This window comes from Equus quagga, chromosome 2 (assembly GCF_021613505.1).
Source record: "Equus quagga isolate Etosha38 chromosome 2, UCLA_HA_Equagga_1.0, whole genome shotgun sequence".
Classification (NCBI taxonomy): domain Eukaryota; kingdom Metazoa; phylum Chordata; class Mammalia; order Perissodactyla; family Equidae; genus Equus; species Equus quagga.
In genome coordinates this window covers 108162513-108187964 of record NC_060268.1, presented here as the reverse complement: position 1 = coordinate 108187964, position 25452 = coordinate 108162513, and the positions used below count along the sequence as shown (strand labels likewise).

Here is a 25452-nt window from a genome sequence, read left to right as displayed (position 1 = left end):
CCGCCAATCTTCCTCTTTTTGCTTGAGGAAGAGTGGCCCTGAGCTAACATCCATGCCAATCCTCCTCTATTTTGTATGCGGGATGCTGCCACAGCATGGCTTGATGAATGGTGTGTAGGTCCATGCCTGGGATCGGAACCCACGATCCCCGGGCTGCCAGAAGGGAGTGTGTGAACTTAACCACTATGCCATTGGGCTAGCCCCAAGAAAATAACTTTTGACGCCAATCCATTTTACCATTAACATCTAACTATAATTAATTACTTCCAAGTCTTTTTGTTTTTCAATGGAGATGAAATCAGAAATATAGTAAGTCTGCTGAATTTAAGCTCAGCACTTGGTCAAAAGCAAGGCTGGGCTTCCTGGTAGCCCTTGGGAGTCCAGCAGCAAGAACTCCAATGACTCCTTTATTACCACCTGCCCACCCGGTAATCAATCAGAGTTAAGCCCACACCAACACCAACCCTACACAATTGCTATTTCTTAGAAGTGTTTCACGCCTTTCAAAACTACTCATGGTGCAAAAATATCATATTTTATCAGAGGAGTTTACTTCCTATTTATTCAAATGTTACCAGACATGTTTAACTCTTCAAACCAGTATCACATGGTTTTCTCTTAATGTTGCTTCCACACCCCTGGGGGATTCCAGTCTTCCTGTACGGAGAAGAGGCTTCTCATCTCAGATCTCTCTTTGGAAACAAAGCTTACAGTGCCCTTTGCAAATCTTCATGAAAAACAAGAATATTGAAGCAACAGCAGTCACACCAGACAGTGCTCAATTTCTAAGTGGTCTTGTTTCCACGCATCCCAAAAGCCCGGGTGAGGAGCTGCATGAAGCAGGAGTGAGGCAGGGGGAAGAGCCCCACGGAGGGTCTCTACCAGGCGAGTTCCGACCTGGCTTATGTGTAAGAAGGAACCAGCATTCGGTATCGCTTTTCAGGAAGGAGTTTTCGGGACAACAGTCAGGAGCGCAAAACTGAAACCAAGCAAGCATGCAAAAAACCCACAATGCCACGTTCATGAGATGACTGCCTGCCTCGAAGCTGTTTTTTAAAAACTGGACAGCTTAAAAAGCATTGATCCTCTTCCCTAGGACACTAATGAGAAGAAAATCAAGAATTCGACAGAAACACACAGAGAACGTTCAATGCTTTGTCAGACGTTAGATTCCTCTAACTTTAAATATTCTTGGCAGATAAATGAGAAGGAAACTTTCTGGTAAAAACGAAGGTCTCTCCTATGGGAGAGATGGATTCAACTAGGCAACATAAAAGCTGGAAAATCAACCTCTCTCATATCCAGCCCAAAAAGCAGAAATAGACTTTGGTTATGATGTTCAATGTCTCTGAGACATCTATTAGGTACCAAACACTTTGAGATGCTGCAGGTTCTTCAAAGCAGCATAGGACCAGATCCATGCTCCTCTTGTCTTAGGAAAAATGTAGTTGTGGAAACAAAAAGAGGACATTAAAAAAAATGCAAAACAGTGTATTATTAGGGGCCAAATGAGTGGTTAAAAAATACTCTATATGAGAAAGAAAGAGGTGGGCAAGCACTATGTGAAGTCAACGTTAGCCCTCCCTTTGATCTTGGTCCTGAGTTAAGGGCACAGGAATGGAAAACTCAAGAGCTGTCTATACACGTATTCTTTTGGTGCATCAGGACTGGGGCCCAATGGTAAAGCCAACAGCAGTGGGTAAATGTTCACACGGGTGCAAAATTGTGGGGAGAAGTCTCCCGAAGACTTAGGTTAGAGGAAATTAATCATCATTGGGCATGTTGTATTTTCCCAACAGTGAGCGGGAGCATTTGTTCTGTGGGCAGTTACCCTGAGGTAGCAGGAAAGATGTATCTGCCACTTCCGTGGACACGCACACTACCCCACAGAGCCAAACGTGGGAAGAACAAGCTGCTTGGGAGAATCACGTGAATTCATCCTGCTCTAAAAATATTACTTCTGGCATAACACACTTTGCTGAGCATGGCTCAACTGAGTCATCGAGCCCACAGAAGCAGGGCTGGTATGTTCATCATGCCCTGCTCCTCACCAGCTGGGTCCCCGCAGCCCTGCACCTGTGCCACAGGGCGGGGGGCTCAGCCAGCAGGGTGGCCAGGAGACCCTCTGCCAGAGGAGGCTCAGGGGCGGGCGGTCTCCTCGGCCCCACTGCTCCACAGCCTCCAGAATCTGTCTGCTTTTCACAAAGCCGCTGCGCAGCCGCGTTTATTCTGCAGTCCCATCTGTCTCAGGAAAGGAAACATTCTCACTTCTGCTAAACCATAATTTCCTGAGCTGATCATTTCTTTCTCTTTTTTTTTCTTTTTTGGAGATTTGGAGATTGATCATCAAAAAAACACAGAGAGAGAGTGTCGCTTTTTCTTCTTGCCCTAACCCTTTCCTAACCCACGTCTTTGTGTGACATCAGGCCAGAGCTGCTGTGAGCTCCCCATTTAGGGCAGCACACTATAGAGGCAGAGGAAGAAGAGGTCCATGGGGTCTCCCCACTTTTAAGCATCTCAGATCAGACACTTACTTGGCTTTGTTTTACCATATAAGACTTAAGCGAACAGGGGTGAATATCCAAACCAGTATTTTACTATTTAAATCAATGCTCCCTTTGGGTAAACAAAACAAGGAGAGGAAACCCAACATGGGAGAGGGCCCTGGTTCTGCCAGGCGGGGGAGGGGGATAACCTTTCCTGTTTTTCCTTTTTCCCCAGCCAGGAACATTCCATCAAGCATTAGTTTCTAGAATTTGCATGACAAATAATACAAAATATGATACTCAGTATTCAAGCTACATATTTCTCTCCTCCTCCCTGGCCACTGAGAATCTCAGCTATTAAAGACCTTACATATTGAGTCTAATCAGCCCCCAAAATAGAACCATTTAAAATGTAAAATGAGTTTCTTGCTCCTCAAATGACTGAATTGGATTTACTTTGAATCCAGAGGTTCCTCCAAAGGACATTACATTCTAGCCATTCCATTGTACCAAAAAAGCAGAATTCCTATTGTGTAGGTTTTATTCAGATGAAAATCTCATCAGTGGGCAGACCCTGGGAAACGCCATCGTCAGAAAGGTCCCACGGAAAGCTTGTGGGACCCTTCTATAATTCTGTGTTTAAGAAAAGATAAACATCCACTGCCAAAGGGAAATTTTATTGAAAGAGCTGAGAGGCTAGCTTGAAAGAAATAGAAAGGATACTGAAAATTGAGAGATGGGCAGAAAAATTGGTGAGGTATATCAGTGAGTTTTTAAAAGTCCTTTTGTTTCCAATTCTCCTTACATTCTCATCTCACTGACAAAATGGAAGCCAACAGAACAGAGCTCCCATAAGAACCCACTAGCGCATCTCCCCACCCAGGAAAATGACCCCCAGCCTTTCTCTTCTGTTTCGAGGCCACTTCTCCCCCTGAACACGAGGTCCCAGCCCCATGCACGTAAGGACACAGCCCAGCAGCTGTGCCTTCTTTGCATAAACACTGTTACTCTCCCATCTTAAACAAAATAATTCTTTTTCCCGGCCCTCGACTTCCCTGCCAGCTACTGCCCATTTTTCTGCTCCTCTGTGTAGCAAAACTCCTAGAAACCATTATATACCTCTTACCTCCAATTCCTCTCCTCTCTCTCTCTTTTTTAATAGACTTTACTTTTTAGAGCACTTTTAGGTTCACAGAAAATGGAGCAGAAGGTACAGAGAATTCCCATAAACCCCCTGACTCCACACAACCACAGCTTCCCCATGATCAACAACCCTCACTAAAGTAGTACCTTTGTTACAAGTGATGACCCAACATTGACACATCATCACCCAGAGACCTTAGGGTTCACGCTTGGTGTTGAGCATTCCATAGGTTTGGACAAATGTACAATGACATGTATTCATCATTCTGTCATACAGAATCGTTTTCCTGCCCTAAAAGTCCTCTGTCCTCTGTGTATTCATCCCCCTCTCCTCTGCCCAGCTCCTGGCAACCACGGATCTTTTTACAGTCTCCATAGTTTTGCCTTTTCCAGAACGTCCAATAGTTGGAACCACACAGTACGTAGCCTTTTCAGACGGACTTCTCAAACACGCATTTAAGGTTCCTCCATGTCTTTTCATGACGTGATAGCTCATTTCGTTTTAGTGCTGAATAATGTTCCGTTGTCTGGATGTCTACAGTTTATTTATCCATTTTCCTACTGAAGGACCCTCTCATTTTCTTTTTTTTTTTTGTTTTTTTTTAAAGATTTTATTTTTTCCTTTTTCTCCCCAAAGTCCCCCAGTACATAGTTGTATATTCTTCGTTGTGGGTCCTTCTAGTTGTGGTATGTGGGACGCTGCCTCAGCGTGGTTCGATGAGCAGTGTCACGTCCGCGCCCAGGATTCGAACCAACGAAACACTGGGCCGCCTGCAGCGGAGCGCACGAACTTAACCACTCGGCCACGGGGCCAGCCCCACCCTCTCATTTTCTTTTGACACAAACTCAGATTGGGCGTCTACCCTCACCAACCCACTGACCTTGCCAGTCTAAATCCTTGCCAGTTGCTGAATCCAATGGCCAGTCTCAGCCTTCGCCTTTCTGATCTATCAGCAACATGTGACACAGCCACTCACACCTCCTTGCACCACCTCTAGCACTGATCACTTGACCTCCAGGCCAGGCAATCACATGGTTTTCCTATGACATGGCTGATCACTCTCAGTCTCCTCATTCGATTCTTCCTCTTTCTACCTCTAATGTTGGAGAGCCCAGATTCACACATCCAACCACCTACTCAGTATCTCCACTTGGCTGTCACACAGGCATCTCAACTTAACATGTCCACAGCTGAGCTCCAGGATCCTCTTCACCACCTCCCAATGTGCTTCTACCAGGATTTATCCCCTCTCAATAGGTGGCACCCCCACTTCCTGGCTTAAGCCAAAAACCCTACAGTCATGCTCCTCTCTTCTTGTTCCCACTCCTTCACCCACATCCCTTCCATCAGCAAATCCTATTGGTTCTACCATTAAAGGATGTCCAGGATTGGACCAATTCTCACCATCTCCTACTCTGCGCCTGTGGTCCAAGTCACTGAGCTCTCTCCGATGATCACACCAATGGTCCACCAACTGGTCTCCCTGATCTGTCCAGCCTCATATACTCTGTTCTCCATGGAGCAGCACAGTGACTCTGGGAAAAATGTCAGATCGCGTTTCTCCCCAGCTTCAGATCCTCCAGTGGTGCTCTACCTTAGTCACCAGCAATAAAACCTAAGGTCCTTATTATGGCCCATAGGGTCCTACATGATATGACCCCACACCTCTCCAACTTCATCTGTTACTACACCCTGCTGTTTATTCAGCTCCAGTCACACCAGCCTCCTAGCTCCATGACAGGCATGCTCCTGACTCAGGGCCTTTTGCACATACTGTCCCTGCTGCCTGGAATTGTCTTTCCTCAATTATCCGTATGGTTGGCTTACTCAGCAACTTCAGGTCTTTATTCAAAAGTTGCCTACTTGGAGAAGCCTAACCAAGCCACCTTATATAACATCAATGCTCTTCTCAACGCAAACCTTATATCAATCCATCTCTGCTTTATTTTTCCTTAGCACTTATTTTATGTAAAATGTTTTATAATTTCATATTTGACTTATACTGACTATTGTCATTTTTCCTTTCTAGAATTTATACTCCATGACAGGAATTTTGGTCTACATTGTTCCCTGATATTCCTCAGCATCTAAAAATGTTCCTAGCACACAGTAGGTGCCCAAAAGGTATTTTATGCAAGTATGAATGAAGGAAGGAGTGAATGAATGAATTTCACTTGGCAGAAGCAAATCCACTGCTTAATCTTTAACAAAAACCTGTTACTGGTTTGGTGGCTCATTAATATGTTATTAATATGTGCAGAAGTTTCCAAATTTCAAATAAAAAATATACGGCTGTGACATTCTATTGGCTTAAACTTTCCATTTTTAATTAACCATTCAAAAGTATGAAAAGCAAAACAACGTGATGGTCTTGGAGCCAGACTCCAGATTCCCACAGGGCAAGGATTGTATTTGCTCTGTTTATTCCTATATTTCCAGCCTAACAGAGGCTGGCTCACAGTGGGAACTCAAAAGATATTTGTGGCCTGAATGAACACTTATTATGGCTTTTATTTTACAGTTAAATGTCATTATTTATTGAGCTATGCCAGGGAGAATATACCCTCAGGAGTACTGGCACCCAAGCAGGTATATACCTAAAACATTTATAATGGAAAAGACGATTATTTTTCCATTCACAAATTGATAATGGCAATTAACAGAATATTAAAGTGGTTCCTGAAAAAGAAAACAGTATGAGTATTTACCGACTTCAGCTGTTGCAAGAATTCCATTTTTTTAAGACTTTTTCTTTTTAGAGCAGTTTTAGTTTCACAGCAAAGTTGAGAGAAGGGACAGAGATTTCCAATATACCTCCTGCCCCCACACATGCATAGCCTCCCCCGTCACCAGCAGCCCCCACCAGAGTGGTACACTGGTTACAATCAATGAACCTACACTGACACATCATTACTGATGGCCCAGAGTCCACAGTTTCCATTAGGGTTCACTCTTGGTGTTGTAGGTTTGGGCAAATGCATGATGACACTCATCCATCATTATACATCATACAGAGTATTTTCACTGCCCTAAAATCCTCTGTGTTCCACCTATTTATCCCTCCCCCACCTCAAGAGAATTCCATTTTAAAGAAGTGGCCTAACCAATGGATAGGCTGGACCAGAGAACCACTTACATTTAAACGTTCTTCTTTTGGAGCCAGGCCAAGGGCAGACGCCTTAAGCACCAATGAGGGTTATAATATGTCAATTTAACTGTGGAAAGAATCAATTCTTTCTGTTTAAAGCGCTCTATCTGGACAAAATGACCACTTCACACTCAGATGCTGCAGGGGGACACACTTGCAAACTGAAAAACTTAATCAGGCATCTGTGCACTCCCGAGAGATGATCCTGATTCTCTCGGCTTTTCATTAAGTGATTCGAAGGAAGCCTAAGTGCAGGATTATCAGCAACAGCAGAGGTCGCCTCGTGACCCCAATCACCAAAGAAGAGCCTGAGGTACTTAATGAGGTTAAAGTCCCCACACGCAGCACCTCGAGTGGCCATGACAATTCACAAGCCCTGCCTCTGTTTAACACCCTGGCGCGCAAACCTCGCTGACTCTCTCCAGGAGCCTCCCAGGATGGTCGGAGCACTTGAGTTGGAGTCCCCATACTGCCACTTCCTCACTTACACTCTCAGGCCTCAGATTCCACTTCTGTCAAACAGGGATAATTAAGGTTTGCCCTGCTACCCACACACTTTAGCAATCAAAAAACTGAAAGGCAATATCAAAGTGTCAGTAAGTGTATATACTGCTTATTATCCCTGCCTTGTCTTATTCGTTGTCATTGCTAAACGTCTGTCTTCACAATTTCTTGTACCCAGTGAATACTCAGTAAATGGAAAAGTGGGGCTACTGTTTCATTGTGGACTTATAATTACTCTAACTCCGCTTTCCCTGTGCTGAAAGCTGGAATGGTCGCCCTTGGCACCTACGACCGAGGAGGCTCAGAGTTTCCTTCTGAAATCGCGTGTTTTTTGTTATCTCCTCCTTTCAAATCTTCCCTCCCAACTGCAAACAAAAACAACACAAACTATCCTCTAAAAAACTGAGCATGGAATTTTAGACACCAGAAACTACCAAAGATCATTTCCTTCTCTGACTGTCCTAAACACCAAGTACATGTAATATTTTATAGGGTATTATTCAGGATATTAGAAAAATTCGCACCACGATCTTATTCCTCTATACAGAGGGATTAAACAGGACCCCGAATTCCGTCTGACAAAATTGACAGTTTAAGGAATGTAATGAAGTCAGATATTCTTAGATTCAAGAATATTTCTTGGGGCCGGCCTGGTGGCGCAACGGTTAAGTGCGCACGTTCTGCTTCGTGGCCCAGGGTTCACCGGTTCGGATCCCTGGTGCGGACAGGATACCACTTGGCACGCCATGCTGTGGTAGGCGTCTCACATATAAAGTGGAGGAAGATGGGCACGGATGTTAGCTCAGGGCCAGTCTTCCTCAGCAAAAAGAGGAGGATTGGCAGCAGTTAGCTCAGGGCTAATCTTCCTCAAAAAAAAATAATAAAAAATAAAATAAAAATAAAAGGATTTAAAAAAGAATATTTCCTGACTTCATCAGAAAAACAAACATTAGGTTTATTGGGCTATCAACATTTCCTAAGTATACCATGTTAATCTGGCTTATTTTAATGTACTTACCTACATGAAAATGCCCTGGGGAAGAGCCCTATAAACACAGACTCTAATGGAATTTTCTTCTTAAAATGTTTTTATTTTTTTTACATACTTTTACTGTTTTACACTTGTCATAAGGATGCAAATGACAGGTCCATCCAATATAGGGTAGATTTCTAAGGGTCACAAAATGAGCCAGTATTGCTTTAAGCTCTTCTCGACTCCACGTTTCTCAAGGATTTCATTGCTATTTCATACAATTCAATCGTTAGCGATCACTACAAGTTTCGCTGAAATGACACATGCAATCAAACCAAAGTTAACCGTAACTAACCCAGCCTTTGTAAGGGCCAACGAGGAAGCTCTGATGTAGAGCTACAGGGAGACACTAGACATTGGGAGGATGGGCTCCAGAACATTCCTGAGAATAGAGAGTATGATCTCCAAAGGAAAAGACTGCTTAAAAGATGACAAGCTCCCCCAAACTAAATTCTAACGGCTGAACCACCAAGAACTCTGATGAGGAAGAAAAGCTGGAGGACAAAGAAAGCAGGGTTGCAGGCCAGGAAGTTGCACAGTGGGCTCCTTCTGAAAAGAGTTTGCACAAACCCCAGGATAATCAGAGAGTGGCCGAGACCTTCAAAATCAGCGTATGGACAGCAGAAGCACCCAATAAAGTGAAGGACAGAGGAGCCACGGCCAGTGCATGGCCCGCAGCATGTGGTCAGCAAGCGAGAGTAATTACTGGAATCACTGAACCAAATCCGCTTGTGAAGTCCAAGCCACAAACAGGGGACAAGCCACTGCCAGGAGTGCCAGCAGCAGTGTCTACACTGATCTTGCCAGGGACTGCTGGCAGTTAAAAAAAAAAAGACGAAATCCAGTATTGGTAAGATTATGAAAAAGTGGACCCTTGAGGCCTCTGGCCATTAACTGACCTTCCCATCCTACCTGGTCAAAATTACTAACAAAACCGTCTCCCTGATATAATCAGGTAATTTGGTTGTTCGCATGTCAAAACTTGTTAGCTTCAAATTAGAGTTGATATTTTTAGGAAAAAAAATGTAGAAAACAGGGCAACTATGTCTATGTAAAAGTGAATTCGTGCAGAACACATCAGGAAAGGAATCATTAACTTAGGCAGCGGCCTTCAGGGGAATAAAGAGAACATTGGCTGAACCGAGCAGACAGCACAAATTAACCCATGCTAAGAAGCTCTTCGGCCAAATGTCACACTCCCACTTAGAACACAAAGCAACACTTTCCTTCTCCAACAAGCACAGCAGCACACGTGGAGCCAAGTGCGAGGGAGCGCATTTTGTCTTGGCGTCTTGGGCAAATGCTGTCTGGTTTGTGCTGCTGGACGTCACGGCTTTCAGGTCTACGGCCAGGATGAGCTATGTCACCTCTCTAAGGACTAGCACAGCGGTTCCCTCTGCCCGAACCAAAGGGGACCAAACTAGAAAGACAGTCTCAGCAGCTGAAATTTCTGGATGATACAAGTCTCTCTATCTCTGCATTTATTGGGAAATGGAGGATTACCCCCTGGGGAAGAGGCTGAACCGATCAGCACTTAATGAGGCCAAACACCGGAATGAGCCTAACGTGTGAGCACGGTGAGGATGTTTAGGACACACAGCCAGATTCTAGCCCAGCCTCATTTCACAGGAGAGGAAATTCATGGAGGCTGGAGAAACTAGAAGACAAATGAATTGTTTCCCTGTGCCACCTTTTAAAACATGCCAAGTAGAAAGACATGGGGGGAGGCCTTTATTGCACTCTTAGATAGAAGGCAGGGTGGCTTTCAAAACCATCGTGCACACAGGTGAGGAGAAATTCAATTAAGTCCACGGTGAGCTCAGCACATTCTCTTCAAGGTATCAAAACACAACTGGACTTAATGTCTTCTGCTTTTGAGCTGATAACTATTGGGCTTAAAATCCTATCATCAAGGAGAAACGTAGTGAGGTGGGCCTAATTAAACTTGGTGCCTTGGAGCCGTCATTCTCATCCTTTTCCCCAACAGCTAAACAGACATTAGACATCCAATGAGTGGCCCACACTTATGGCCACACCATGATGTGGTCAGAACCTCACCATTTGGTGGCAAAGGGAAACAACACTACAATCTTCAGTGACCATCACACCTAAAAGAGGTATTAATAAGACAGACTGTGGATGATGCTGAATTCTCAGGGCCAGAGGTAATGCACGGCTTTTTCCTTTTCAAGAAAGCATATCAGGATGGAAGTAAGGGTGACATTATTATAGCAATAATATTTAACTTACTCTAATTGTTTTTCAATTGCAAAAGCTCTCCCTCTCATTTGCTGCAAGCGCGCGATATGTGCATTTTCTCACTGCTCTGAGGGTACGTGTGACTAAGGAGCCCTGGAAGAGTGTGCTTGGCACAGATTTGCCAGAGTGAATCCTTGGAGGTTAGACGGCAGGTCTTTAAGAGAATAAAAAATCTGATCAACCTTGCTTTGCTTGTCAAACATTTCCACACACCGGTATGTCTCCCAGACTTGCCTACAAACTATGGAAATACCTTGGCTAAGAGAACCACCTGTGCATGTGTGGGTTCAATAGGGAACTCACTTCTTGAGTTCACAGCCTTTGAATAAGGCAGCAAGCAGGAAAAGGAGACTCTGCAAGTGTGATCACGTGTGTGGTTAAAAACAAAATCACATCTGATGAGGAAGAAAACAGAGGAAGATTATAAATTTAAAAATCTATACTAACTGGTGCCTTTTCCTCAAAGCATTTATGAGTTTTCATACAGCAGTTCTGCCACCTCAGCTTCCTTGTGAAGCAAGAATTGACTTTTAATATTGGATGCCCTTAAGCAAAAATGAAAATACTAAGGGATTAAAGAGAAGCCACACATCCTTATTCTGAGTCCAACACAATGAGAAATTACCTTGAACAATAACAAAATACAAAGAATTGCATTTATAATATCTGTCTTTCTTTTACAGACAAAAAGCTTCCTTAAGTTACAGCTTGGTGACTCGGGAACTGGATTAAGGTTGAGATTTTAGTATGCCAAAAAGAAATTTATTTAAAGTCAATTAGTAGTATAAACATGGTCTGGGGAATGGCTATTCTGCTTAGAACTTTTCAAAACTATTTAGAAATGCCCATTTGTAACTAACTTACTAATGACAAGTAACATTTATGGCACCCGCTTGAGAGCTTATTCATCATTTTATAGCTGAATCCATGAGAATCTGGGGTGAGGGACCCAGCTCCCCCAGAGCCTCCCTTTCTGTCCCCTGGAAACTCACCTGATGTCTGGGGTCTGGCCAACCCTGGTCAGGAACATACTGTGGCTCCCTAGGGCCCATGGAGTCAACTGCAAACTCCACTTTCCAGATTCAAGGCCCTCCACCTCCACACCTTTAGGCCTCGTAGGAGCCGCCTGCCAACAGGGAGGGAGGGAGATCTTGCCTCTGCGAGGCTGGCACCCTCACTCTCTCTCTAAGGCCAGGCTCTGTTCCTCTTGGGGTATCTGTGCTGAGCATATGTCCCTTTCCTAAGAGCCCTCTTTCCTCTGCGCCACCCGACCAAACCTGACCCATGTTTCGTGTTCATCTCAAGTCACCTCCTCCGTGAAGCTTCTCTGAACACATCGGCCCACACCGGTCACCCCCTCAAAACCCGACAGCTGTTACCAGGGCCCCACACAAGTCAGCAGAGAGGCATCGACACCCCATGCAGCTCTCTAACAGCTTTATGTTTCAGTTTAGTCTCCCCAGCAGGACTGGGCTCTTTGAGGTCAGTGACTGTCTCTTGATGATATTTTCTGTGTCTCCACATATTGGGCACAGAGTAGATATGTCCTCAGTAAACACTTCATAGAACTTTAGAGTTGGAAGAAGATCTTATCCAGCCTTTTCATTGTAGAGAGGAAACAACTGAGCTCTAGAGAAATTATCAATGAGTTTTTGTTGACCGTGACTTCCCTGAAGAGAAGGCAGGCCTCCTGGTGCCCGGATCCATGCTTTCACATCTTCCATCTCCATCAGCTTTCGCTGAAGCCCCCTGGCTTATTTTTAAAGTTCCCCAAAGAAAACTTCTAAGCAACATTTACTTAGTCCAGGTAGAGTCACTCAGTATCTGAAAGTAAAATTCTCCCTAAAAATAATTCATGATTCTCACTTTTCACTCAATCAGGCTGTACTTCTTTTAATATTAATTCAGTCTGATATCATGGATGACAATCGTCCTTCACACTGCCACTCCCTGGGCTGGTGAGGCAAAAAAAAAGCCGGCCCTGCCCATGGTCATGAGGGAACACTGCCCTGGGGTGCTCCTGCCCTCGGCTGGCTGTGTGCGGGGACTGGGACACTGAAGACGGACAGACCAGGACGGCAGAAGAAATTCCTCAGACACACACTACACCACCAGCCCTGGGTAACAGGACCCGGCCCCACCAGGGCAGGAGACGACCGGCACAGATCAACACACAAAACACAGTGGTGAGGGAGTGAGAGAGGAAATCTTGAAGAGCAACTTCAGGGACCAAATATGTCTTTTTTAGCCTCATTCAGACTACCGTTACAAAAAAGAGGTGACAGCCAGAGTTGCTGGAAGGACAAATGTAGGTTTCGGTCACGCTCCATAAACTATGAGCAGAAGTTTGTTTTTTCTTGCGGTTGTAATTTCAGTTTTGTTCTTTCTTTCCGTCTTCGTTGGCTTGATTTTTAAACATGAGACTCACTGCGGAGGCCGGGGAGCTGAAGATGGGCCAAGCGGATGGCAGATTGCTCGTCCACACGACAGCGTTCTTTCCTGCTGTTCCGGGGTGCGAGCGGGTGGGAGTGATGCGCACCCTCCCGCCACGCGGTGCATCTGTGCGGGCTGGCCGTGGGCGGGAGGCTGCTTTGCTGTGACGGCTCGTGTCACAGCACCGGGTGGCAGGTAGGGCGTGATGTGGGGGGCTCCTCTAGCTGCTCAGAATCTCTCCGTTCGGCGGTCTGACACGGAGGCAGCTCCAGAACAGCCTCTCTAGCTTCTTTAATTAACTTAATCCACCTAACCATGGTCTTTAAATAATTGAGTGCCTTGGTAACGGTGCTCAGCCCTTTGAAGAATTTGAGTTACAAGAACGTTTTAACCTTTTAATTCTAGCTTCAAACATTCCGCTTTCCCTCCCATTATTCACAAGCTGAGGCGACATCAAAAATTCAGTATTTGAGAAAAGGAGAGGATGTTTAGATCATCCACGACAAGCGGGGAGCCATATTATTTGAATGGCATCATTTCAAACGGTAAACCAGCAAATTCAAAAACATACGGAAGAAATGAAAATTACAAGAAATGAAAATTACTCAGGTGGTTTTCAGCGTCACATGATAGTTTTCCCATCTGTTACAAACTGTAAATGTGTTTATTTGAAGCTGATAGATTCCTAAAATGTTAGATCGCTTGTGGGGGAACAAAAATCAGGTTTTTCTTACTTCTGTAAAACAAGAAATGACCTGGATTGATTCCTTGGTAACTTTATTTAATCTTAGCTCCTCCTAAAATGTACTGAAGATATTTATTGTTATTCTTTGGATTATATACAATGTAAATTTTATATTGTTATATATTATATATATATAATTATAATTATATCAACTACTAAATATCCTATTGTTAAATTTAAGAAAAGATGAAGCAAATCCTTCTGCCTTTTCGCCCCCGTTGAGTTTTCCACATAGCCTTACATAGTATTAAATTAGAAAACAGTATTACAGTTTAGATACTATTTCTTAGCCTGGAATTTGAAGTAGTTTAAACTATTGTTAGATGTACTCATCAAAGGGCAACTCAGCCCGGAGAATTCACATTTTTCATCTGGAATACCTTTTCCCTCTTCTCTCCAGTACTGACACTCTCTTTTTCCTTCAAGGCCAAGTTCAGCTACCACCCCTCTGAAGCCTTCCCCAACCTCTGCAGTCAGATAAATGACACATGTGATGGAGCTTGAAGTTGCGGCACGCTGTACAAATGGAAGCACTGTTAACTACGTATGGCCCTCGAGATAGCACAATGGAGTAAATGCATGCCTCATGTAGACCCCGGAACACCCAGTAGGGATCTCAAGTTCAACAGGCCCACGACTGAGCTTGAGACTCTCCACCCAAACCCTGCTCCTTCCCGGGCCTTCCCTCTCTCTCTCCATGCTTCCAGGGGCTCAGACCAAAAACCTAGGGGTCATTCTTGACTCTCTTCTTCTCTCTCCTCCATCCATCATTCATCCAATCCTCACACATCCAATCCATCGGCAAATCCTGTTGGTTCTGCCATCAACAGGTATGCAAAATCTGACCTCTTGTCACCACCTACTTCCACTGCCTTGCCCTAAGCCACCACCAGGCCTGACCTGGGTTTGTTACAGCCCCTTTGAGGCCCCTTGCTTCCACCTTTGCCCCAGAGTGAACTTGTTAGGACACTCGGCCAGATCACGTTACTCCTTCGCTCAAAATCTCCCAGAGCTTTCCACCTCCCTCAGAGAAACGCACACGCCTTGCCAAGGCCAAGGACATCCTGCGCCACCTGCCCCTTACTCTTCCCTTGACCTTATCACTTCCCCTCCTGCGCAGCTCCAGCCACAATGCTTTTCTAGCTGCGCCTCCAATACAGGACTTTGTTCTAGAACACAGTTCCCTAGATATCTGTAAAACGCACCCCCCATTTCAGTTCTTTACTCAAATGCCACCCCCAACCCCCCGCCCCCAAGCACACGCTAATATACATCCATATCTCCTTGGCTCGCTTTGTGGCAGGACGCCTCTCCTTAACACTTTAACTGCATGTAACGCACTATGCATTTTTCCTGGTTATCTTGTTTACTGTAACTCCCTCCCCCTACAAATGGACAGATCCAAGAAGGCAAGATCCCAAGAGCCTAGAGCAGTGCTTGGTGCACCCAAATGCTCAATGAAAACTTGCTGCAGAAAGCATGCCTCGTCTCTCTTAGACCACCTGGGCCTTGCACAGTGCACTGAGGAGACGTGAGGCACTCAAGAGAATTGTTTCTATAGTAATAACTTTAAAGTCATTCAAGCAATGTGGGCCTGTTTCCTCATCAAGACAACGAAATTCTATCTTTTGAAAATGAATACCATCTTTGGAACCTTCCTCATATTACAGAGGAGAAGACAGACAGACATGAGAAGAAATGTGCCTTAAATGTGCACTTACTGAGGACCTACTGAGGGCAACGGATGCAAAGTGAGGCCAAGACAGCACTCATCCTCAAGACTAACCTTTGGGGAGGGGAGATATGAAAACAAATAATTTCGGTACAAGGTGGTAAGTGCTGTCATAGAAGATAGAATATTCCAATATAAGTGGTATATAAGGTGTTACAGGAACCAGCAGGCAGAAGGTGACTTTATGGGAAAGAGCAGGAAGACATGGGGTGTGGGTTGGGGAAGAGAGAGCAGAAGCTGCTTCTCTGCAGCCCCCGTGCTGTGTGCGCCTAGCTCAGCATGCCCCCGGGCAGCACGCTTTCCTGGACACCGGCGCCTCTCTACGCCTCAGTGCGTGTTTGGACTAAAGACCCCCTACGGACTGTGTTGCAGACCAAAGAATGAAACCAGAGTCGGAATGAACCTCAAAGAGGCTTTCATAACGCTGAGTGGCAAGGGGACCGAGGCATCAACTTGAGCAAATAGTTCAACTCGGGTCACAATGCCACCTAGGCATTAACAAAGGATGAGTATTCTAACTAGAGCCTCCAATTCTTATTTCTAATGTGCAATAGGTTGACCACACTCAGAGAAATGAAAACTAGCACTTTTTATTCTGCGTAATTTGGCTTCCTTGGCTCTGCACCCACGAGCCGTGGTTATTTTGACTCTGCACTACCCAGGTCTCTGAGTTCCCCGGGAGCTTTCTGCCTACAGCTCATCACCAGGTGCCAAAACCTGAAGCCACTAAGCCTTCCAAGCACAGGCTTTATTTCACAAAACCTCAGCCAGAAGAGTCAATGCAAACAGTTAGAATCTGATCTGGGACCAACAGACAGTAGCCAGTTAGAAAACACTGCCCACGTCTAACATAACCCAATTAATCTTTTTAATATAAAAATTGATGCTATTTCACAGACGAAAGAAGGGAGTCATGAACTCCGCTAGAAAAGAACAATGCTGGTCGGCTTCATCTCAGAAGAGAATCAGGCTCCGGGAGAGTCCTTTCAGATGCATTCCCTCTGCACCTCCAATTCCCCCTTCACCTTCTTCTGCATTCTGACCTCGGGTCGGGGCACAACCCTGCACTGACAGCGAGCAGCCACCAACTCTGATGACAAGGAATCCATCCAGAATGAACCAAAAAAAATCAGAGCACAAACTGAGTCCAGGAGACAGAACTGTGATGAGAGTCGAGAAGACACCCAAGACAACCCCTAAAGCTGCCTGCTTTTTTGATACGGAGACCACCTTTGTCTCCCACCAGTAGCAGGCAAGGTGAACACAGCACAGTCAATGGAGAGGTACTTAAGTACTTCATGGATCTGGCTACAACTGGGATCTAATGACATCTCTTGAGAATAAAATCTCGCACAGTGCAACTCTGACTATGCCAGAGAGCATATGATGGAGACGGTGTCTCTGTCTCTGAAACCAACTTGTAGTAAGTTGATCCACATGAAATCGCCATTGTTATGGGTCAAAATACTTGAGCACCAGCAATGTCATATGCGTCAACCTCACAGTATTCCTCTACTCTACAGACGACAGATGCTCTGCCCCCAAGACAGTCCAACGAGCAGCGCCATAAAGCGACTTGTCCTCAGAGGCACCAGATTTCCCACTAAGTCACTGGTACAAAGACTGAAGTCTCGACAAGACTTACAGTTGTGTCCTAAAAGCAAACATATAATTTCTTTCAAGTTATCATCATCAATAATAGCAACAGTATGTTCCACATGCCATAAAATAGGCAGAGATAACAGCAAATTTAGTTTTGGAAAAAAAGAACCTGCAAAATACTAAAGAACTGGTATTTTACAAACAGGTATGTGTTTATACATTAAACACTAATATCTACTCTCCTTGACCATTATTGGGTGCAAACGTTTCTAGGATCTATTACATACTTCTCGGCCTTCTTAAATAGAAGCATGCTGAAGTATGTGTCTTGATAAATCAAGGCTGTCAATTATTATACTGTGTTCTAAGACACCGATGCCCTATTCAGACATATGAAATTGTTGATTGCAACAATAAAGACCTAAAAATGCCACAGACTGAGTGGCCTAGACAGCAGAAATTTAAATTCTCACAGTTCTGGTGGCTGGAAGTCCACGATCAAGGTGTTGGCAGGTTTGGTTTCTTCTGAGGCCTCTGTCCTTGGCTTGCAGATGGCTACCTTCTCATTGTGTCCTCATTTTAACTGAATCACCTCTTTAAAGCCCCTATCTCTAAATATACAGTCACATTTTGAAGTACTGGGGTTAGGACTTCAACATATGAATTTTGAGGAAACACAATTAGCTGGTAACAACTCTTACACCCAGACACTAGGTAAACTCATGTTCTTAAATCAGACACATCTGAATTCAAATTAAAGCCATGTCACTTCTACCTTTGTGCCCTAGGCAGAAAAGTTACTCAGTCCAGACTTCAGTTTCAGCCTCTGCAGAGTGAGGACAATGACACCTATACCTCATTAGTCCCTTGTAACATATGGAAGACAATACACATAAACATTGCCTGGCACGCATAAAGTGTTCAATAAATGTATGTGGAAACACCATTTTATTTTTCTGGTTCTTAAGGTGTTGTCTTTTCATGACCTTTCACTTATGTTTGTCTGTAGCTGTGCCTTCCTTCTTTCACCCATTAGGGGCAGATAATTAAATCTGTTAGAATCAAAATACAAAGGCTCAAAACTGAGACCAAAGGCTGTCCTGTGAACACAGAGCGCAAACTTCAGTGTGTGGAAGTTCAGACCTCCCTTCCGGCTGACAGAGTCTGCTTGTGTGTTTTTGGCAGAATTTCTTTCCTTGTTGTCATTCTGTTCCAAATATAATATATTCTTTACTGCACATTTTCAATAAGATAATCCCTGTGTGAAGGTTAGCTTTGTTACCGTTAAAAAAAAAAAGGCAGAATCATAAATTTGACCAAAAACTAGTGCCAACCTATAATAATCATTTGTGTGGAAAGTGGTTGGGGGTGGTAGAGGATAATTTAAATGTTGCATTCCACTTTAAAAACAGCACAAAGAGGTCTGAGAAGCTAATTGTCTTAAAGAAAGTTTCCCAAAAGGAAGTGAAGCACTTAGAATCCTGACTTCGAGTTCCATCCAAGTATTATTCTAAAGCAGACTTCAGTAAAGTTTCTCCGCAAAAGGATAGGTGATACTTTAGGTTTTGCGGCCATATGGTTTCTGTCACAACTACTCAATTCTGTCACTGTAACTCAAAAGCAGCCATAAACGGTATAAAGCAAATGGGTATGGCTGTACACCAAAACAATTTTTCTATGGACACTGAAGTTTGATTTTCATAATACTTCAATGTGTCAGGAACCTTAAAAAAAATTTTTCCAGCCATTTGAAAATACGAAAACCATTCTCAGCTCAGGCTGCACAAAAACAGGTGGTCGGTCAGACTGGGCCCAGGAGCCAAAGTTTGCCCACCCTGTTCTATTCTAAAAGCACAACATATACCCGTTGTTAATAAGAAAACATTTCTCCTACTGAAAACAATCTGAAAACGAAGGATCAATTGTAGGAGCTCTGGACCGGACCGAAGCAGAGGCCACTGCGAAACAAGCCAAATTAAGGTCCTTTCCTGAGCACTTCAAGTAAGAGTTTCCGAACGTCTCTTCATAGACAGGGATAAGGCAGCATCCTGACAACGGGCACCACGCCTACAACTGACAGAAGCGGGGACTAGGCTGTTATCACGTAGAACCCACCTTTACAAAGCAGCAAAAGGTAGCAGCGGCTTTATAGGCATACGCATTCAAAAACTGTATTTTTACCATTCACCATCATGCTATCGGCTTGCTTAAGGCGATGAAGAAAGGAGCCAACTTACAGTAAAATGACCTGAAGAATTGTTCTTAATGTGAAAGATGACATGAGTGGAGCCATATTAAAATAGAGCCGGAGCGGCCATTCCAGAGGAACTGCCTTGCCATGTCCTGTTTTCTTTATCTTCCCAACGGAATCTAACTGCCACCATTCCAAGAAGCTGGTAAGGACAAGAATATCCTGTTTGTAAGAACTGATGATATTTGACTTTGCTGATGACCGATCAATGAAGTACAAGTCTAGCCTGTTGCCTGATGACTGATCCTAAGCCATTCTGTGAACCTGGCCTCACCTTATCTAGCACCCATGAACTAACTCTTCCTTAATACTTGATCCTCCCTTTTTCCCATTAAAACCCTAAGCCCCTCTCCTGTAATCCAGACAGTATTTGGGTTTCTATTTACATCTGTGCTCCCCAAACTACCATTCTTTGCTTCCAAATAAACACTTTGCTTCTTACGCTGGTTTCTGGTTTTGTAGGGTGACACTAAGAATGAAGGAGATTGCTCAAATGTTTATACGGCAACTAAAGATAACTTGAATAAAAATTATTTCTTACTCCCCAAGTGTCACCTAGACATTATTTCTTTCATCCTTGAAAAACAATCACATTATAAAAGTGATGTGGAAAATACCTCAGTCTATAATACCTCCTTTTATTTTCATATAGCCCTTCCTTTTGAAAAGGTCAAAGGGTACTGCACTCTTTCTTCCATTCTGATATGGTTCCTATGGAGATGTTGCTATATCTTTTTTTAATCAAAGAGAAGTAAAGAAATGTTAAGTTGTTTGCTGGAAATAATTCAAAGTCCTTGGCAGAGCAGAAAATGAGGACAACATTGCTGAATTACCAATCTAAGGCTTCTTCCAAAAAGACCATGAAGACTTCACCCCGTTCCTTCCAGAAACAAAAGCTTGTACTTTCTGGGAGGAGAAGACTCTGACATAAGTGCATTCATGTTTCTCTATAACAATGATGACTACCCAGGATAGCATCTTCGTAATGCCCATAGTTACCATTCTAGACAAGCCAAGGGTTGACTGCACTGACTGGGCAACGATTATCTCAGCGATTTGCCATCAACAGGGCTAGAAGAGTTAACAACGACAACAGAGCAACAAAAACTACAGCACGTCTAACATCCACCCAAAGGAGAAGCATGAACCACAATTCCAATTCATTTGACTTGTTGGATACTTTTCCAGAAAATATTTTTCTAGTAATGACGTACACTAGCTTTAAAAATTGCCTGATCCTCTGCCACAAAAACCAGTGTTTTGACCCCACGTGGAACATCAAACGTGTCAGATAACAGTATGAAACCAAGAGAAGAGTCTCTTTGACTTAGGATGGAATTCCAAATTTTATTAGAATTCTATTTGAATTAATAAATTCAACTCTATTCCATCAATGACAAGAATTCATTGATTTGCTAATTTTACACACCGGGAGGCATCTTTTTCATCTAGTTTATCCTTAAGCGCCCCTTGCACTGACTTCCTAAATGAACTCTTGTTTTCCATGAATACAGACCTTCCTAGTAAATACAACGCAATCTGAATACCAATAATAAGACATCTATCCCACACTTTTTTCTTTTTTACAAGAACTGCAGGTTTTCCTAATTAAAAAAAGGGACGGGAGGGAATCTGGGACATAATCGTCTATTCAAGACGTAAACTAATATTTTTGACACTTAATTAGGTGCATATGATGTTGAGAATATACATGAGTTGTGTCAGTGATGGAAAATCTCACCCAGACACACTCAATATGTTCTTTTCCTCATAATCCTGTTCTTATTCCGGTTCTATCTTTAAAATACCATTACTTAGAAAGTACTCAAAGTTATCATTCTTCACAACGTCTCCTGAACATTGGGACCCAGCTGTAGACCTTTTGTAGCTCAGGGCAAACACTTCGGCAGAGAATGCACAAACTCCACAAGACAGGCGGTGACTTCTAAATGATCTGAGGAACAGAACGTTCTGGTGGAAACACAACTAAACAGTGGGGCTGGCCAAGTTAAAAAGTAAGATAACAGGTCTGTCTTTGTTTAGGACTACCTTTAACACAGTTTAAAAAATATAGCAACACAAACTAGAATTCTACTTCTGTTTATTTCAGGGTAGACACATCAGTTTAGCAATTCACCCCAGACCTCTGAATCACTGTTTTACACGATCTACATGAATAGTGTACTATTGCTCATTACCAAAACGATCAACTGGGTTATAGAAAAAATAAACCCTGGGAGGTGGAAAGGGGTGGGGAGAAGGGAAAACTGAAGTTACACAAAGCGATTAACCTGTAAAGGTGGGGGGTGGAGGGGCGGGTAGGAAGTGTGCCCGGCAGGGAAATCACACGGCCCAAATTGCAGGACTACGCTGGTAACTAGGAAGCGTGTGACCTCGTGCAAGCCCAGATTGTTCAAAGATTCGATCTCATGGCTAAAAATCCAGCACTGCGCTGAACGCTCTTTGAGATACTTTCCAGGGTCCAAACACCAATTTATAAATATCTCTACCCAGGTGTATGTGCCTCATTCAGCCACGACAGGGAAAATTCAGCCTTCATTCATCTACTCCAGCACAGAGACGGCGCCCTGGGGCCCGGGCTCGGGCCGGGCCCGGGCTCCGCCTTCATCCGAGGACGCTCCTCGGCTCATGAGCATCCTGCAGGGTAAGCAGTGCGGGGAAGTGGCGCTCCGAAGTTTAAGGGTGGCCTTGCACACATAAAGTTGAAAAACTGCTGAATCAGGGTGCCCCCATTTTGCCAGATCATAGGCAATCGGATGCTCCCTTCCCTCACCCCTCCTCCTACACTGAAAAGAAACCGGATCGGCCAGTCCGCTCTGAGGTCACCTGCGAAGAGCAGAGTGATGTCACTCGTCTACCCCTAAAATCGTCCTCAAGGTAGAAAAGAGCAGAAATACCATCAAAAGAGACGGCACTATCCGGAAGGTGACCCTTTAAAGCATTATTATTAGATCCTGCAGCCTCAGGCCCAGTGGGACGGGGTCAGGAGGAAGGCGAGCGCGCTCCGAGCACTGGCTGGTTTCCATCATCCCCTTGCCTCGCCGCGCGGCGGCCAGGATGGTACCGATTCGAACCGTACGGGCCGGTGTAGGGTATCACGAAAAAAGGACGCAGCTCATGGAGCCCCTGCAGCCACCCAGGCCGAAGGGTTTAGGGCCCACTTCCCAAGAGTTACGGGCGGCAACACCCAAGTCACGTTTTGAGGCCACCTCGCCGGCTTCCGGCTCGGCGGAGCCTGCCCTCCGTGAGTCACCGCAGGAGGGGCCCGGACGCGGGGGAGGGGGTAGGCGGGCTGGAGGGGCCGCGGTGGTCAGGGTGGGGGTAGGCGGGTTGGAGAGGCCAGGGTGGTTGGATCGGAAGGGCCGGGGCGCGGGGGGCAGCGTGGCCGCGTGGCCGGGGCGCTGGGGGCCTCCTACCGGTGGTGGAGAGCACGGTGCTGGCGAAGAAGAGCGCCGAGGTGAAGTCCCAGTTCCAGTTGCCCGAGGCGTTGCTGAGCACCGACACGCCGTAGTTGCTGGCCTCCAGCACCCGGCCCAGGAACTGCTCGAGCTGCTGCTCCGACAGACACTCGTGCTCCTCCAAGAAGCGCCGCTTCAGCTTGCGCAGCTCCTGGCGCAGCAGGTCCTCGTAGGGCAGCTCCACCGAGGAGAAGACCACGGCGCCGAAGACCAGGTAGAGCAGGTAGCCGAGCACCAGGAAGCCGAAGCACCAGGCCGAGCGGTGCCGCTCCACCAGGCGCACGCACGAGCTGCCGGCCAGAGACTGCAGCATCTTCCCCCGCCGCCGTTGCCGCCGCTGCCGCCGAGGCCCAGCCGCAGCCCGGCCCGCCGCCCCGCCCCCGGCCCGCGCTCGCTCGCCGCCCGCTCTCCGGCCGCGCCGGCCGCCTGCGATTGGCTCCCTCCGGAGAGCTGTTTCTTCCTTCTTTTCCTGTTTCCTTGCAATATAAAAAGCCCAGATGATGTGGCGCTGACGTGGCTGCCGGCTCAGGTAACCCGAGAGCCCAGGGACACCGCGCGCCAAACTTGGCCGGAGCGCAGGGGCGGGGCGGGCCGCCGGGATGCGCCCGCCTCCGCGTGGTCCCGCCGCGTGCGCGGGGGGCGCTGCCGCCCACCCCGGCCCGGCGGCGCGCGCTCCTCCTGCTCCCTGCCGGGTTCAACAGCCAAAGCGAGCCGTCCGCGGGCGGGCTGCGAGTGTGTGTGTGTATGTGTGTGGCACTTCTGGGCAATGCACTGCCTGTCCAAGGCCCCGATCCAGCGACACCTGCTTCCCACTTATCTCTTCTTAACCAAAGCCACTACCACGAACGGGCCAGCGCTGGATTACTTCCCTTCACCTGTCTTACGGGCTCCGGGGTTGAGCGATCTCCAGGGATATGGTGACAATATCAGGACCTTAGGCACCTTGCATCCTAGACGTCTCCTTCCACCCACGCACTCCCTCACAAAAAGCACCTGAGGGTAAAGGAGTTTGGGGAAATTCACATTACTGAACTCTAATTCTTTAAAACATGAAGAGAGAAGGAAGGTTCCCTCCACAGCAGAAAAAGCACTACCATTTAGACAGCAGATATTTATTTGGGTGATTAGAATTGCAATTCGAGAGACACCGATTCAGGCAGAAACCCAAAATGTGCTCCAAGGAAGACAAAGGGAAAGGGTTTATGAAGGCAAAAAGATAAATTACACAGGTTGCTCTGCAAAATTTGTGATGGGCGCTGGTCACAACTGTCACTTCTCGGCTCTATGTGGTTGCTTGCTACGGCCATCTTTAAGGCAGAAAGTTCTTATCTGTGGGAGTAGGCATATTTCTTCAAAGAAGGTCAAGATGACAGCAGTGAAGCCCAGTTCAAAGTCCCATTTCATCTGGGTAGAGACGTGGTGTGCTTGTATAAGCCCCATCTTCTTAATGGCCTCCCAGCTCCTTTTGGGAAGCCTTGACTTATGTCACTCCATTTTCGTTATTGCTGTCCACAGTCCCAATATGCCAGCTACCAGAAGGGATTGAGCTTTCCCAAGTGGTGTTTCTTTTTAAAGTGACACATGTTGACGAGGGTCAGCGAACCACCCTATTGTGGGTGAGGGTAGAAATTGGTGCACCCTTTTTGAAGATGTTTTCAAGAGCCATGAAAGATTTTATGTGTTCTGGCTCCATGATGTGGATTATTTTTTCCTAAGAAAAAAGATTTATAGACAAGACTGTTCATAAACAATATATATGTATATTATATATATGAAATATGTGTGTGTATATATATATGAAATAATGGAGAATCAGGAACAATCTAAACGTTCTAAAATAGGGGAATGGTTAAATTATGTTATCTCTACAGCGTGGATACCATATAGCTATTCAAGATGTGTTTGAAGACTATTGAAGCATAAGCAATCTTATGTATAGAATATATACAATCTTATATATAGAATCTCAAATATGTAAAATATTTGTATTTTCTATTATAAAATAGAATTATCTGCATAATAGATCGACTGCAGAGAAATAAAGCCTAACAGTTGTCTTTCGGTGATAGTGGAGTATATAGGTTACTTTTATTTCTTATACATTTTTATATTTTTCAAATTTTCTACAGTGGACATATGTTATTTTTGTAATTAGGAGAAACATTGAAAATAAACTGAATTGACAATTATTTACTACAATTCTTAGCTGACTATCTGCCTACTTGACTGAATTCTAGAAAAGAAAGCACATTTCATATTTATTTAGAAATTTTCATGGAAATGTCTTACATACTCCTCAGTGATTTTTCACTTTCAGTAGATAAGCTTGCCTCCTATTTTACTCAGAAGATTGAAGCTGTCCTCTGCTTTACTTCTCTGCACTTCAAAATCTCTTAATCAGTAATCCATTTCTTTCCTTTCCTCTTACCCCTGAGGAAAAAAGCATCTCTTTATTTTCAAGGTGAAGTCATTAACCACCCTTACCTCATCAGCTGGTCTCCTACTCACTTGAAACTTGAATCCCGCCTTCTCTGCTGGCTCCTTTCTCTCTACCTAAAAAATCACCCCCAGTCTCCACCATCCTACAGTGTCCCTCTCGGCCACATGCTTTGTGACTCTTGCTCCTCCTACCACAT

At 45.0% G+C, this 25452-nt stretch overlaps 1 protein-coding gene across 1 annotated transcript in view; it reads right to left on the bottom strand.

Annotated features, from left to right (window-relative positions):
- Window positions 1-24568, bottom strand: part of KCNK1 (potassium two pore domain channel subfamily K member 1) — a 49197-nt gene extending 24629 nt beyond the window's left edge. Inside the window, exon 1 of the mRNA XM_046654438.1 lies at window positions 22775-24568. Within this exon, the coding sequence (XP_046510394.1) occupies window positions 22775-23129 (355 nt within the window). The 5' untranslated portion in view covers window positions 23130-24568. The remainder of the gene's footprint in view (window positions 1-22774) is intronic.
- Between the last annotated feature and the right edge of the window lie 884 nt (window positions 24569-25452).